Raw genomic sequence first — 17,818 nt, 5'->3', positions numbered from 1 at the left:
GCACTTTGGGAGGCCTAGGCGGGTGGGTCGCCTGAGGTCAGGAGGTCGAGATCAGGCTGACTAACTTGGAGAAACCCGTCTCTACTAAAAATACAAAATTAGCCAGGCGTGGTGACATATGCCTTTAATCCCAGCTACTCAGGAGGCTGAGGCAGAAGAACAGCTTGAACCCGGAAGGTGGAGCTAGTGGTGAGCTGAGATCATGCCATTTCACTCCAGCCTGGGCAACAAGAGCGAAACTCTGTCTCAAAAGCCAAAAACAAAAAGCTCCACCAAAGTTAACTGGAATGTAAATACAAGTTTTCTCTCCATTGCATAGCTATATATTTTTCCTCCAGACTCACTTTCAGAAGTTAGTTTAGCCACTTACAGATAGAGTATCCTTTTAGAATAAAAATTAAAATAAATATATAAATAAAATAAAAATAAAAAAATGTTAAGTATGTGAAGTAATGCAAATATTAATTAGGTCAATTTAGCCATTCTACAATGTTTATATATTTCAAAATGACATGTTGTCCATAATAAATATACACAATTTTTATTTGTCAGTCGAAAACATAAAAACACAAACAACAGATTTACAAACAAAAGAATTCCTGTTTGGAGCCAAACTGAATATGAATTTTAGAAGTATAGTAGCTCTTCAGAAATTAAAAAACTATATACTATAGCACTAAGTAATGTTCAACTCCTGGTGGAAGACAATTATTTTTCTCTACCTGTTAAACTACTGTAGTATACCTAATGCAAGTGAGTGCCCAATAAATACTGCTGTTATTTCTCTTATTCTGAGTAAGAAAAGTAGTAGATCTAGAGTTCTAGGATGTGGTACTGGCTTTATATAATAGTTGACAAATAGGCCCCTTAATTTCTCTGGTCCTTAATTTCCTCACCTATAAATGAGAGGACAGCTAGATAATCTTTTAGCACTGTTCAATTCTTAAGTGATAGGATCTTCTGATTACTGGTTTTGTAAAGAGCCATGCTATAATTTGAATTTGATGTTGCTTTTCTTCTCTTGTCTTTATGAGGGTTTACTCATATGAGTACATAATCAAAATTAATAAAACTTAAAACAGGTTATTGCTACTCTTTTAAAGTCACTCAAGTCATTGTGCTACTTTATCAGGATGAAATATATTAAAAGATTCAAGCATTGAATTAAATGTATTGATGCATTTTTAGGAAGGACACATAGACTTCTCTTTCTCTGCCTGCTCCCATCATTCTCTCTTTTCTCACTTTAGTTTCCTTTTATTCCTCTAATGTCTTCCTTTTATATATACTTGTCTCTTTTAACTTGAAACCAAAGGAAAAATGCCACTTTGGGTTTTGGACACAATAAGGAGGAAAAAAAAATTACCTTTCCTGGTAATCCAAATGCAAAGAGTCCAAGATCTTCATAAGATGTTACAGCTGTTAAGAGAAATTACAACGTTCACTTTTACACAAAACTATTTGTGTCAGGTCCTAAAGAGAAGAAAATTAATTCTACTACTACAAACTAATTACAGTATAATTCTTATGATCCAGACCAATCAGGACTAAACACAAAATGAGAAAATTCTCCCTAACATCCTCAAATAAAGGCAATAGTAAAAAAGATGATTGGGCTTAATTAGCAATTTATGTAGAAGTCTTTGGTAATTTTCATCAAATCTTCAATTTTCATCCCAAAATATAAACCACAACACCTATGATTTTCAGATGTCTTTGTAGAACATGTCTTTTTACTCAGTAGTGATGGTTTTTTACTTTTTAAAAAAATCACCAAGGATTCTTTCATTATGTTTCTCTAATACATCTCATTTCTGAAAGATTCTCTCTCTCAAGCTGCACATATTAAAAATTATTTCCCCTTTTTACTAAGCAAAAGTTTCTAATCAATATAAGGTAACCAATATCAACATGCAGATTAATGTAATTTTCGTCACCAACTTATCACCTCTATCTATCTGACATCTCTCTGTATGTATTTTAAGTTAATCTGTGTAGGCTGGTCATGGGTAAATTTGTGATCTTAGGCATTCTGAAGATTTTAAGTTGCTTAAACGCTCTCAATACTAACGTTGCATACTTCTAGCAGTTTAATCCACCTGCCTTATTTTGCTATTGAATGGCAGACTAAATTTAAAGCAGAAGTAACCTTTTTTTTTTTTTTTTGAAAACTTTTGAATGCTTATGGTCTGTAAGGATAGAGTCCTTTTAGAATAGGTAAAGCTTAGCACATTTCATGGTTGTCTAACAACTACCCATGCTGGATTAATTCAAATGGAACAATTACTCAAGAACATCCCCGCTTCTCACTATACAGTACTTGCATACCACATTGTCCACATGTTTCATTGGTAATGGTTTCTAAAAACTGGATATGTAAATAAAGTTAAAGTATAAATGTGTGATACTTTCAGAGATGTTCACTTCTCCAGGTGCCTAGAATGCTGAAAATGTGTTCACAAAAAATAATACTCTTATCCCATAATTATCAGGGCATATATTTTATTTTTTCATCCTAAAAGAGTATTCCATTTTCAAGTCACATGTTTAATAAATGTGGTCACAGAAAAATGAAAATTAAATGGCTCATAAAATAACCAAACCGTGTCTTTAGATCATATAGCTTCATGTTTTAACTAGTGGTGCTACTATTTGTTTAATTCTATAGTTTGAAAAGTGCTTACACCAAAGAGAATAGCAGATACTAAGGCTTGGTACAGCAATACACATCTTTTATTGAGTTAAAGATTTGACTCATCATTTCTCAAAGCCAGTTCCAACAAATTTTCTCAAGATATACATGGGTTTTCTTTCACCCCCCACTGTATAAACAAAAAAACTCCTTGGCACTTTCATAATCAAAGACCTCTATGTACGTAAAAATAAGCATTTTTTTAAGCCAAATATAGTCTTTACCTATTATTACTACAAAGTTAGAAAGAAATCAGTGGAATGCTGAAAAAATAAGGAGCTTTACTAATTAAGAACACAAGTTTTAACTTTATTATCAGAGTTGATCAAAGAATTTGGAAACTTCATGAATGATACAGCTCTTTTCTACAATGTATTTACATACTGCTAAACAATGTACATGGGCAATTTAGCTTTTAATTTGAGATATACAATTTGATTTATGAGTAGAAAACTTTATGCTTTAATAATAAAAGACTTTAATAACTTTACAGGGGTGGATTTTAGACATATTTTAAAACATAAGTTACAAAAATAAGAACTGGAATTTTTTCTTCCTATGTGAAATGCCAACATTCTTTTTTTTTCAAATCACATATTCTAAAGTAAAAGCTATCTCAAAAATTAATAATTATTTTAATCAACAAATCTTTAATATTCTTAAGCTTAATTGATAATGTTATACATGGGTACCATTCCTTATATTTAACATCCCAAAGCCTTGGTATATATATTAAACCTGGAAATTATGTACATATTATCTTCAATTTGGCATTGAGAAGGTAATTTGGTTCCATATTATGTTATATGAACCAAGTCTCCAGAGCAGCTCTGATATGTCACTCTGAGGTACGAGGTTAAAGAAATATCAGTGTTCATTTTCAGCATCCGTTTTACATTACAGTTAAATATGTACATTCTTATTTTTTTGAGACAGGATATTGCTCTGTAACCCAAACTGGAGTGCACTGGCACAATCATAGCTCACTGCAGCCTTGAACTCCTGGGCCTAAGCAATCCCCCTGCTTCAGCCCCTGGAGGTGATGGCACCACAGGCACATGCAAATACACCAAGCGCAGGCTAACTTTTCATTCCTTACTTTTTGTATAGGCAGGGTTTCACTATGTTGCCCAGGCTGATCTCAAACTCCTGGACTCAAGCCATCCTCCTACCTCGGCCTCACAAAGTGCTGGGATTACTGGTGCGAGCCACTGCATCTGGTCCATTCTTTCTTAAGAAAGCTTCTCTTCCAAAAATTTAGAGCAAAGAGGCTTTTCAGTGTTACATATGGGGATATATCAAACACCTGCTTTTCAAATGACCTATTTTGCATCAGTTTCTCTGTCAGTAAGCAAGCCATCCAGGTAATTAACCCATCAAAAAGGCTAACCGGAGTGTTTTACTTTTATGCAACAAAATGAAGTATAGATAGTATATTTAGTAAACGTAGCAAGCAAATACCTTTATTGTAAACCAAAACCATAACACTGAAAGATTCCAAAAAGAATTGGTATTTCAATTACCTAAAATTTAAAACATTAAACATTTATTTTTAATTAAAAAAATTAAAACACAACACTTACTGTTCGAGAAAATGTAATCAAACTAACAGCTTAACGAAGACAGCTTGAACTGCAACTCTGACAGTAATGGTATACATTTTAGTAATCTCAAACTTGCTCTCTGGGTCTATTATTTTTTAGTTTTATAAAAATATCTGTAAATGCAGCAAACTTACAAATTGAGAAGAAAAAACCATTAGGCTCTTAAATGGAGACTGAGTACAATGGTCAAATCCTAATTCTAGCTTTCCAGTCAGCATATCTAACTAGTCATTCAGTTCTGTCACTGCCATCAGACTTCTTTTATGTTGCAAAAATTGAAGCACTTTTCCACGCCTGAGACAACATAAATATGAGTAATGGCTTCTTGCTTAACATTGAGGCTTTACTAAATAAAATGTGTACATAGCCAGCCAAATGTTCGAGCTCCACATACTCACTTTTTAACAACAAAAAATCTGGAGCATCTCAGCATATAAACCAAATCAATACTAGGGAAATACTTTTAAAATTCGACTCTGTCATTTGGGCAATTTCTTAAAATGCTGAAAACAGTGTAAACTGGTATTGACTGTTGAAATGCAATTTGAACAATGAACCTTTAAAATATTTAAAACATTTGACCCCTAAGAGCTTGTCTTAAGTAAAATTAAAATCAAGAGAAATCATTATATGCAAAGATACTCAGGGAGTATTGTTTCAACTGGAAAAACAAAACTAATCTAAATACAATGAGAAAGTGGTTACATAAATTACGGTAGATATTTTTGATAGAATAATATGTAGCCATGGAAAACTATATTTATAATATTAAAAAGCCAATATTATTTTAGGTGGAAAAAATACATAAAAAGACTAAAATGAATTACAAATCGTCACAAACTTTTTTTTCTTTCTTCTTTTTTGGCAGGGAAGGGTTTCTAATAGTCTATAATGAATATAATACAAGTGGCAGAACTTTATTTTTAAAAACCATATTTTTGTGCAGTTCCATTTTCTCTACCAAATATCTGATAGGTTTTATTTAAGCTGTAATTTTAATTTTCTCTGGTGTTTAGTAATTGAAGTATTGCTTGGTCTACTAGTAGGAGATTTTTTTTCAGCTCCTTCCTACCATCAATATTTTAAGAAAGATGTTTTTAGAGATACAAAAATAAGATGTGGCGATGACCAGTCACATTAATAGCATATTCCTACAGAAGAGGAATAACAGTAATTATGACAATTACAAAATTAATTCAGTCTTTTACAAGAATTCATACAAACAGTACTTGGCATGACCCACCTTAAGTAAACAAATGACTGAAAGCAATCATTAGCAGTTTATTTTAGGAATTTTTTTTGATATTAAAGAAATCAATGCTATGTTTTGTGGGAGCACAAAGGCTATAAATCTTAATCAAGTAAATTTAGGGAAAATTTCTTCCTTAATGTACCATCAAGGCACACTTTAATGCTATAATATTTTGGTGAGAGCAAGAGTTTGGCCTCCACAGGAATCGTTTAGAAAGCTGCTTCCCATGAAATAGTGGAATATTTCCAGCTAGTTATTCCAGTGTTCTGGTCTGCTTTGCATTTTTTCCTCAATGAAACAGGACAATTAATAAACTCTGGTCATAGTACAGAGCCCAAGTTTCAGCAGCAGCAATATTATCTTTGGATCTGGATTGAGGGACATGAGTTATTCAAATACAGTTCAACTCTCAGAAAGCTAGCCATTGGGAATGTACCCTTATTATTTTGAAATTCTTGTCTTTCTTGTGTTTTCTACCATTTTCCTCTGATCTTTTTTGTTTTTTTGTTTTTTTGTATTATTTGTCCATGCAGGTCATTCATTTTTTAATATTCACTATGCAATCTCATTTGATACTTCTGATCTTTCTTAGTATGTGTTTAAATGCCAACATGCCAACTGAATGTGGCATGATTTTAAAACACCCAACACAGAAAACAGAATGCTAGAATACTAGGAACATTCTTTCACATGGCACAGAGGATGTGATATTGCATATATAGAGATGATTCTGGGATCTCAGTACTACTTAGCTCTTCAGTGAACAATATTTACAGTTATATCCTATACATGGTAATAGTTTTCAACTTTTGGCCTCAACCAATGGATAAAAACAAACAAATATAATTATAAAACAGAAAGTAAATATTGTCAATCTGACAATGTAAAGGTACAGCAGACAGACTATAGGAAATAGGAATCAGGAAGGTGAAAGAAAGAACAGAAGCACTAGTATAATAAAGGCAGAAAATAAGAAGATACTGACTAAAGCTGATGGAACAAAATTAAATGTTTATATATTATTTAGAGTTACAAAATAATCAATGAAAGAACAATCGAATATAAACTAATGAATATTAGAAGGGAAAAGGGGAGGGATTAGTGTAGCTGAGCTTTTGCTAACCTTTTGCAGTAAAGAGTCAATAGATATTCTCTTAAAGCAATAAATAACCAAAAGCTATTATTTAGACTTAGAGAGGCAATCGCCAAAAAAATTAAAAACAAAACTCTTTAAATGTTGCTAACTCTGAGAAACAGGATAAAACTAGGGAAGAATGGGTGGGGAACTGTTCTAAGTTCTGCATAAGTGCGCACACACATGCACACACACACGTGACCATATATTACTTCTGATAAAAATAAAAAGGAAAGGTTAATGTAAAAATGTTCAACCCTGCAGAGATTGACACCCATCCTTCACTACAACTCAATAACAAAAAATTCAGCTTAAGGGAACACTTAACCTAATGTCAAGGCAAACACTACAAAGGAATCACTACACAAGGGGAGCACACACATAATGTTGCCGGGGTTTCTCAACCTTGCCACTACTTTTGGGCCCAGATTATTATTTGTTGTTGGGCGCTGTCCTGTGTATTGTAGAATGTTTAGCAGCACTCCTGGCCTTTACCCACTAGCTGCCAATAGCACCTTGCCTCACCCTGCCCTCTCCAATCCCCAGCTGTGACAATCAGAAATGCCTCCAGACATAGCCAAATGCCCCATGGGAGAAATACCAAGTACAGTTTAGAACCACTCATTAATAAGAAGGATGAGACAAGTACACTAATTCACTTTAGACAGACCCATATAAGCAGCCCACTTAGTTTAACTGTGGGTTTACTGAACTATGATCCCTGATCAAAAGAAGAAAAACAGATCAAAATATAGTTTGGACAGCTCACTACCATTCCAAACCATAAGAAAATGTCCACGGTGAGCTTTGAAATGGGAATCGTATCTATTGCCTTTCAGTCAGTTTTAGTTCTTCTGTGATTGTCACAGTGAGAGCATCTCAAAGTATTATACTCCTAAAACAACTCATGTCCTTCATAGGATACCCAAACGATGGTGGGGGAATGGTGGGAGAAGGCTGTCAGCTCTTTATTGAGAAATGGTATGTGTCAGTGTCCAGTATGTCATATAGATATTGAACACACTATATTTGATAAGCTATGTAAAGAATTTGTTTTTCCTTGGAGATGGAGTTTTTGCTCTTTTCACCCAGGCTGGAGTGCAGCGGCAGCGATCTCGGCTCACCGCAACCTCTGCATCCCAGGTTCAAGCAATTCTCCTGACTGAGCCTCCCGGGTAGCTGAGATTACAGGCGCCCGACATCACGCCTGGCTAATTTTTTGTATTTTTAGTAGAGACAGGGTTTCACCATGTTAGGCAGGCTGGTCGTGAACTCCTGACCTCGTGATCCACCCACCTCCTCCTCCCAAAGTGCTGGGATAACAGGCATGAGCCGCCGGTCCTGGCCAAGAATTTTTAAAGATATTGACTACACATAATTTTTGCCTTGCATATTTACTTTGGAACTTATGTAATCTCTTTGTAGTTTTAATACATCCATCTATTCATCACCCATGTATCCAGCTTTTATTAAATACTCTAGTGTGTCAAGCACATGGTAGATGCTACAAACAATGGTTAATGGTTTGAATATACATTAAATTATCCAGAAATACAATTACCATGTAAATGCAGAAAAGACTATAATTTGTTTTGTTTGGAGCTTTGCCAAAAATCATTTCCTAAATGGAAAGTCACATCACTAACATTTACTTTTTGTGTCTTTATTTCATTGTTATGGCATTATTATTATGTAAGTAGTATATTAGTTTCCTAGGGCTGCTGTAAGAAATTATCACAAACTTCATGGCTTAAAACAACAGAAATTTATTCTCTCTCAGTTCAACATCTAAATGGAGATCTCCAATATCAGAGGTGGCTGATATGTTCGGCAGCACGGATGGGAGTCGTCAACCTATTTTTGGTAGCTAAGCTATAAAAGTTTATAATGTTATTCAAAGATAGTAAAGTACAAGGACGGATAAAGATGGAATTCTGGTGGGGCAGAGACTGCTGGTTGTCTCTTCCCTTCTTCTACCTGAGTAACAGAACCCTGACTTTTAGTTGGGTTCATTGCCACCTGTAATAAATGCTACATTTTCTAGGTCCCTATGCAATTTATTTATTATGGCCATTGGGCATATTAAGTTCTGGCAGCAAGAAGAGAGAGTCTTAAGTGAGATTCAGTTGGTAGGCATCCCCTTCTCTCTTTCTGCTCTCTAGGACACGGATGCGATGTCTGCACTCCACAAGTCATCCTAGACCTCAAGGATGGGGAAGGCACACACAAGAATAACGGAACAGAAAGGCAGATCCTCTTTCCTTGATGACACTGTAGATCAACCATTGCTGCTTGTAATTTTAAATGAGATAGTATAAAAAGATCTCACAGACGAGGTAAGATTTGTCAAAGCCTTGAAGGTGATGAGTGAGCAAAGCCATGTGGGAAACTGGGGGAAGAAACGCCCAAGAAGAGCACAGAAAGCACAAAGGTATGGAAGCAGGAGACTACCCAGCACAACTGGGGAATACTGAGCACAATTTTAGAGCCAGACTGTGTGGGTTTGAATCCTGCCTCCTATACTTCCTAACTGGGAAGTTACTTTCACCTCTCTTGGACAAGTTACTTTAACCTCTCTGAGCCACAGTTACCTCATTTCAAAAAATGGAAATAATATTGGTACTTACTTCGTAATATTATTATGAAGATTAAATGAATATTCATAAAGTCCTTAAAATGATGTTAAGTGCTATATAAGTAAATGTTACATAAGATGAAAATTAAAAGTGTGACTGAAACAAGTGAGGGAGTACTGGAAGATAAATCAAGGAGATAAAAAGGGCAGAAGACTTGTGTTGGACTTTGTAATGATTTCTGCTTTTACTTTGATTGAACTGGGAAACAACTAGAGGATTTTGAGCAAAGGAATGCTATGACCCAACTTACATTAACAGGATCATCATGGTTGTTTTGTTAAGAATAGACTGCAGGAAGTAAGAGTGGAAGTAAAAACAAAAAGATAAGCTATTACTTTTGATGGTGGTAATAGTAACTGAAGATGAGTGGTAGCAATTAAATGAGAAAAAAATCAGATTATTAATTTTTTGGCAAGGCACGATGGCTCATGCCTGTAATCCCAAGCACTTTGGGAGGTCAAGGCAGGAGGATTGCTTGAGCTGGTGTTGGAAAACAGCCTAGGCATCGTGGTAAGAGCCCATCTCTGCAAAAAATTAAAAAATGAGCCAGGTGTGGTGATGTGTGTGGTGATGTGCATAGCCTGCAGTACCTGCTACTCAGGAGGCTGAGGTTAGCTAGGTGTGGTGACATGCATGGTGATGTGTGCCTGTGGATACCAGCTACTCGGGAGGCTGAGGCATGAGGTTGAGGCTGCAGTGAGTTATGGTCACATCACTGCATTTCAGCCTGGGCCACAGAGCAAGACACTATCTCAAAAAAAATTTTTTTTGGACGTGAAGGGAACAGTATGGCATGGATTGAACATGCAGAATGAGGTGAAAAAGGGGAGATACAGAATAACTTAAAGATCCTTGGCCTAAGCAATTAAAAGAAAGACATTACCATTTACTTAGATGGGAACAGTAGAAAGTGTAGATTGGTAGTATAAAGATGGGGAATTTTCTAAATCTGAGCTGTTAGACACCCAGGTGGAGATGTCACGGAGGCAGCTGGAGATGAGACTGAAATTCAGGGGAGAGTTCCAGGTCAGGGATATATATTTCAGAATCACCATGAGCCCAAGACCGAGTGTAAAAGAAAAGAGATCACTCACACCTGTAATCCCAGCACTTTGGGAGGACAAGGTGGGCGGATCACTTGAGGCCAGAAGTTCGAGACCAGCCTGGCCAACATGGCAAAACCCTGTCTCTACTAAAAATACAAAAATTATCTGGGTGTGGTGGTGCATGCCTGTAATCCCACTTGCTTGGATGGCTGAGGCAGGAGAATCACTTGAACCCTGCAGGGCGGAGGTTACAGTGAGCCAAAATCACACCACTGCATTCCAGCCTGGGTGACAGAACGAGACTCTATCTCAAAAAAAAAAAGAAAAAGAAAGAAAATAAAAGAAAAGAGATCAGAGAAATAGTCCCAGGGGCACACCAATGTTTAGAGGATGGGGAGATTAAGAGAATTCAACAGAAGAGAAAAGGAGTGTTCAATGAAACAGGAAGAGCTAGGAGAGCGTGACTCGTCTTTCAGAAAGGAAGGAGTTATCAGTTGTGTCACATGCTGCTGACTGAGAATTGACCATTGGATTTAGCAATGTGGAAGTCACTGGTACAACAGTTTCAGTGGAAAAGCCTGACAGGAGTGAGAGGAGAGGAACTGGAGACATCTGGTTTAGATAATTATTTTTTTTTTTTTTGAGGCAGGGTTTCACTCCCATCCCCCAGGCTGAAGTGCAACAGCATGATCTCGGCTCACTGCAACCTCTGCCTCCCTGGCTCAAGTGATTCTCTTGCCTCAGCTGCCCCAGTAGTAGCTAGGACTACAGGCTCATGTCACCTCATGCAAATTTTTTTTTTTTTTTTTTTTTTTTTAAGAGATGGGGTTTCGCCCTGTTGCCCAGGCTGGTCTCAAACTCCTGACTTCAAGTGATCTTCCTGTGTCTGCCTCCCGAAGTGCTAGGATTACAGGCATGAGACACCACACCTGGCCTGGTTTAGACAATTATAAGGAGTACTGTCATGAAGACATGAGGCATATTCAAAAGATGCGAAGTCAAAGAGATTTTTAAGATGAGACAAACTAGTCTATTTGTAAAGTTATAGGAAGGAAATGGTAGAAAACGACCAAGAAATAAGAAAGAAGGGAGAAAGTGGCTGGAGTGATGTAGGCAAGAGCAGGTGGGATCATAGCACAAGTGGAGGGGTAGGCCTTAGATATAAACACAAAGAATTCATCCCAAGGAACAGAGTATATGAGCACAGATAAATAAGTGGTGGCAAGAGCTTATGAAATTCTTTTATGACTGCTTCTGTTTTTTCAGTGAAACAGAAAGTGAAGAATATCAGTTATGGGTAAAATCAAAGAAAAAAGTGTCGAAGGTTTGACAGAAAGCAGAAGATATAAAAAAGCAATCTCCTAGACAGTAGATAAATGAGCTGAATGGAGTGATGAACTAAAGTGAACCAGAATTGTGTAACAGCATCATAGGCCCACTAGATATTGAATTATAGTGATATCAGTCTGCATGGTTATGCTTTTCTTCAGGAACATTCAAATGCATGGGTGCAAATGTGAAGTAGGTAGAGTTATATTTAACTATGGTTGGAATTTTGCCAAGGAAATATGATGGTTCAAGGGATAGGAAAGGGATTAAATAACATACTACAAAACCTCAACTGGATAAAGAGGGAAATAAGCATGGGTGTGGGGGGTCAGTGCAAAGGCGGTAGGATCAATGAATTGATAGAAATCTTGGTAGGGGTGAAAACTGTCAGAGTTGAAGTACTTGAGAGGGTGAGTTAGAAACATAGGAGACGGTGGTGGCAGATGGGCAGATACTAACAAATGCTATTCGGGTAGTGACAAGATCAATGGTACGACCATGGAAAAAAATAAGTGGCCAGTGTAGGTAGAGAATATGATCATTAGAGAAGAAGAGGTTCAGGAACTGAAAGCATTAGAAGGATTAGCTACATGGATATTGAAATCATCCAGAATTATAACAGGGGTAATACTGAAGAAACTAAAAGGCAAGTAGAAGCTAAAATTTAGCTAAAACATTCATGAAATGACAGGAAACTGTCTAGGAGTCTATAAATGACAACGGTAAGGAGAGCTGTAGATGGTATATATTCATGAGATTAAAAGTTGGGGGGTTCAGGGAGAGGAAGACAGTTGAGAAGCAGAAATGTGGGACAAACAGGACACCTATACCATCTTCAGATTAGTATGAGAGACATAAAGAGAAAAGACTGACCACTTGAGAGAACTATAGGGAAGCCTCAGAGGAGGTTTTCATAGAGTAAGAAACAAACAGAAATGTTCAGAACAGAATTAGAGACATGTGAGTTTTGCTGATGATTGACTGTGAGTTCCAGAGAGCACAGTGGAAGGGTTTCAGGAGTTAGAGAGCAGTGGAAGATGAGGTCAGAAACAGATGACAACCATATGGGATGAGTCTGAGAAATGAAATATAACCTAATATACTTGAAATGACTAACACAAATTGAGATAAATGGTATAATGTCATAGTCCAAATGGTCTCAAGGCAAATAATGGTGACAATGCAGTGAGTAGTAGGGATCAAGGACTAGGGAGTTGTGGTTTGGCCAGAGGTATGCAGAGTTCTAGGACTCTCATTCTCTCCAGTTGACAGTGACATGGAAGCCCGTGGAGCAGAGCTGTGGGTTTAGTACCAGAGCATGAGAAGTATTCCAAAAGAATGGCAACAAACCAACTATTTCTGAGATAGCAGTGTGTACAACACCCTGCAATCTTTAGAGATTTTTGCCCCAGTGACAACTCATTTGCCAAGGACTTGACATTTCATATACATTATTTTATTTCATTCTCAGAACAATTCCAAGAGGGAAGTGTTATCACTGCCATTTTATAGATGACAAACTAAGGCTAAAGAGAATAATGTTCTTTATATGTCACCTCAGCTCCCATGAAAAGTCCTGATAGACCCCAAACTCTCCATAAAATCTAAAGTAGAATTTCATGTGAAGAAATCCTTTTTTTTTTTTTTTTGAGACGGAGTCTCGCTCTGTCGCCCAGGCTGGAGTGCAGTGGCACGATATCGGCTCACTGCAAGCTCCACCTCCCGGGTTCACGCCATTCTCCCGCCTCAGCCTCCGAGTAGCTGGGACTACAGGCGCCCGCCACCACGCCCGGCTAGTTTTTTGTATTTTTAGTAGAGACGGGGTTTCATCATGTTAGCCAGGATGGTCTCGATCTCCTGACCTCGTGATCCACCCACCTCGGCCTCCCAAAGTGCTGGGATTACAGGCTTCAGCCACTGCGCCCGGCCGAAATCCTTTACTTTTATAAAGATGAAAATTTCTCTTTACCCTTTGCCTCCAGCAAATAAATGAAGAAGTTATTTATAAAAACTCATGATAGCTCTTTCTCTTACCAATGAATTCAATCTGAGCATATTACTCTTATGATAGACCAACAAACTGTTGGGGGAGAGTTAGTTACATATTATTCTCTAGTCTTTATATATGAATGTATGTATTGAAAAAAAAAGAGAAAAGCCTACCTCCACAGAGAATTTTAGAAAGATTGAAGGAATTCAATCAACGGAAGACAGGTGCGTCAATGTGCAGGCAGAACCATGAAGTAGTTAGTTCATGGGCCCAAGTAGGCTACAGAAATCAAAGAAAAAGAGAAAAGAAAGAGAAACAGACATATTCACTTCATACGCCCCAGAGTTACAGAAAAGAACAAACACAGTATCAGAATCTTAAAGTTAAATACATGTGAACTGAAGGAGTAAAAAATTAACATTACTTAGAAATCTCCACACACTGAATACTACTCCCACATAACTGAAATTAATAAAACATTTTACTTTAATTAAAACTAAAATGAAGTTTTAAAATGAAGCTTGAAAGACACAATTGCCACGTAGTTGACTAAAGTATTAATCTTTTAATAGAATGAATTAAAAGAATCTACCAAGATGTTAAAGTATCATAATTAAGTAAAATTTTTTTCACATGTAACAAAATTTCAATACATGCAATTAAAATTCAAGTTTCAGCAGGATTTACAAATATATTTATCAAAAGCTAGTATTCCTAAATTCAGGATGCTTTTATGAACAACCTGTCACTTTAGGATTAATATTTGTACTGTTTCCTAGTATTTTTATCTGTCTGCACATTCACCCAAGCCCCTTGAGAGCAGAGGCATGCACTGGATGGCCAAAACACTGTTAGAAGTTGTGGCTATAAACTATGAATCCTAAACTAGATTTGCATAAGAATCACCTGGAGGACTTGTTAAAAACATATCTGGCATTGGATGGCCAAACCACTGGTACAAGTTAGAGCTATAAACTATGGATCCTAAACTGGTTTTGCCTTGTTAAAAACATATTCTTGAGTCTCACCTCAGATTTTTGAAATTAGAATCCCTGAGGCTTAGAACTCTCTGTGCATAAAGAGATCTAAGGGTGTTTCTGATGATGGACAGGCTTTAGGAAAACAAAGTAGAGCAGTGGTTTCAGAATTATTCTGAAGAGCCTTAAAATTCTTAAGAAACATCACTGGGCTTCTCTCACCTGTTTCAGCACAGAATAGCCTCACTGCTATAGTTTGGTTTGTCAGACCCCTCCAAATCTCATGTTGAAATCAGATCCCCAGTGTTGGAGGTAGGGCCAAAGGGGAGGTGTTTGGGCCCTGAGGCCAGATCCCTCATGAATGGCTTGGTGCCTTACTTGGGGTAATGAGTGAGTTTTTACTTTCATTAGTTTCATGAGAGCTGGTTGTTAAAAAGAACTGGGCATGCCCCTCCTCTCTGGCTTCCTCTCTTGCCCTGTGATCTCTGCACATCCTGGCTCCCCTTCACCTTCCACAATGAATGAAAGCAGCCTGAGCCCCTTACTAGATGCAGATGGAGCAGAGAAGCCCCTCATAAGGGCCATGCTTCTTGCAGAGTCTGTAGAACTATGAGCAAAATAAACCTCTTTTACTTATAAATTATGCAGAATCAGGTATTCTTTATAGAAATACTAAATGAATAAAGAAATCCATTTTTATCTATTTTGTGTATCTACTTTTCTTCTTAAAATCTGAAAATCACAAGGCCAGATAGAGCAAAATGAATTCATCCATTTAAGAATTAAACCCATGATTTTTGCATCAAAGCTGACCTAATCCAAAGATAAAAGAGACTAGACAGATAAAAAGACCAGGACTGACGAACACAGAATATCTGTTAATGACAAAAGGAAAACCTTACAAAAGCACTTCTATAATTCATATACTTTTATTTGCTGGATCCTAAAAGAACTTATTCAATACATGACTGAACTGCATAATAAAATTCCAAATGGAAAAAAAAATAGACACAAATACATTGAATTAACTGCACATACTTATTTCTCTTAGGAAGAAACTACCCTATTCTAGACTTGCAATTAAAAATACAAAATGCATCTAAATAAATTAAAGCTTTGTGACCTTACTTCCTACAATCCTAATTCTGCCATCCCTACCTCTGACTAGCAGGTAGATGGGGGCAGGGAAGGCAGCAGTAGCTCTGGGAATGTGTTCTCTCCTTGAGAAAATGATTTCCCCATAAGCATAAGGTTTGGATCCTTTGAACACCTTTTAGATCCTCCCATAATCTACTCTACTCCAGAAAATTAGGTTATGCGCTGTGGAGGAAAGCAGGCAAAAATGCTAGTTACCTCCTCCCACCCTGTGCTTGGATATTCTCCCACAGTATTGGGTCTGTATATCTGGTTTTTTCAAATTCTCCATTCTGATCACCCCATCTAATAAAAATGTATGCTCACTGGATATTAGATTTGAGACATCCAATTCTATATGTAGATACAAACTCAAGGGACTGCTTTATTAAATGAAGCAGCATAATATTTTTACTTACCTGTCTGAATACACATACTAAGCAGAAGATGGACTGAGTAAGAAGCCAGGAGAGCAACTGTCAGCAGCAAGAAGCTACAACATAAAAGAACACCTGGTCAAATCCTCCCAAAAGTTTGTCTTTTTTACAAAACAAATTTCTTAACAGTCAAATATTCACAGGAACTATCTCTGAGTAGTTGAATTATGTTCATTTAGGAAATTAAGAAGATACTTTTCTACTTTTTTGTATTTACCACATTTTATTTAAATGAAAATATACTGATTTTGAAATCAAAAAAGAAATAAAAACCAAACTTATTTAAAATACAAGCAAACTTCCACATTTTGCATTATTGTCTGCTGACTGCTGAATCAGCCATTAAATAATATTGTAATATTTCCCTTTTATGACTGGTTTTCTTCTTATTTTGAGTCTAAGTAGAAGTTTTACTTATGTAATCTCATTGTCTTCTCTTTTTCCCTTCCCCTCTCTACTTCCAGTGATGTGGACCTCCTTATCACACCTTCACCTTATTAAGGTGTATTTAAGATTTATTTAGACTGTATTTTCTAGCATCTATTAAACACACACACTCTCCAAACCAAACTAAACCAATGTAGTTAACATACCTCTAATGATGCAATTTGAAAAATGTGCAAACAATGTAATGATTGAGGTCCTCTCACCAACAGTGTGAAAGAAAAAACTCAGATTTTTTCCTATTCACACCGGCAGGACAAGCTTCTATACAGCTATCCCCAATGAACTGCCCCGGTCATTGAAGAAATTTTCTCTCTATGGTCCAGTTAATACTTGTTAATAAATAACAAAATTGAGAGGTAAAAGTACACATGTCATTAAACTGACATCAGGAACTTCACAAAATAAGAGTTTAGCATCACCAAAAATGATGGTTGATATGACTAGGTGGGCACACATTCAGCAGTATATATTGCATGTAAACCCTGGTGCATAAATTATGATTTTTCAAAGAGAACCAAAAACAAGTCCTCTATGTCTTGCTTAAGGTGTCACATATAGTTTTTAATTTTAAAAATAATGAAAGTTTTTGAATACATTCCATAATAAAAGCAAGGTGGGTTACTTAAAAGTTGCTTTGCTTATCAAAAAATTTGGAATAAAAGCAGGAAATAAACCTAAAAGAGACTCTCTAGGCATTTTAAAGTTTCTAGTAAATAGATCTGCTTCTACTGACAAACAAAGCCAACTTGTCATTCATTCATTCTATTAGCCTTGTGGTGCTAGATGCTAAGGATAAGGTCCAGTTACAAAGGATTTTTTCTATTTTTTTAATTTTTTAGACAGGATCTCCCTCTGTCACCCAGGCTGGAGTGCAGTGGCCCGATCATGGCTCGCTGCAGCCTCAACCTCTCAGGTTCAAGCAATCCTCCCAAGTAGCTAGGAACTACAGGCACACTCCACCACACTAAACTAACTTTTGTATTTTTGGCAGAGATGGGGTTTCACCATCTTGCCCAGGTTGGTCTCAAACTCCTGGGCTCCAGTGATCCGCCTGCCTTGACCTCCAGTTATAATGGATTTCAGTTAAGTGGGACTATTAATCTTCAAACATATCATTGTAACAATTATAATAACAAAAT

General features: G+C 36.7%; 1 protein-coding gene across 5 annotated transcripts in view; it reads right to left on the bottom strand.

Annotated features, from left to right (window-relative positions):
* Window positions 1-17,818, bottom strand: part of SLC38A6 (solute carrier family 38 member 6) — a 55,397-nt gene that overhangs the window by 35,633 nt on the left and 1,946 nt on the right. For all 5 annotated transcript variants that reach the window (XM_015143831.3, XM_077941096.1, XM_015143829.3 and 2 more), the window contains exons 3-4: window positions 16,215-16,288; window positions 1,367-1,419 (exon numbers count right to left, since the gene is read on the bottom strand). In XM_015143831.3, coding sequence (XP_014999317.2) covers window positions 1,367-1,419; window positions 16,215-16,288 — 127 coding nt within the window. The remainder of the gene's footprint in view (window positions 1-1,366; window positions 1,420-16,214; window positions 16,289-17,818) is intronic.

Source organism: Macaca mulatta, chromosome 7 (genome assembly GCF_049350105.2).
Source record: "Macaca mulatta isolate MMU2019108-1 chromosome 7, T2T-MMU8v2.0, whole genome shotgun sequence".
Taxonomy (NCBI): domain Eukaryota; kingdom Metazoa; phylum Chordata; class Mammalia; order Primates; family Cercopithecidae; genus Macaca; species Macaca mulatta.
The sequence above is the reverse complement of the archived record's forward strand: the minus strand, read 5'-3'. Positions and strand labels throughout refer to the sequence as shown.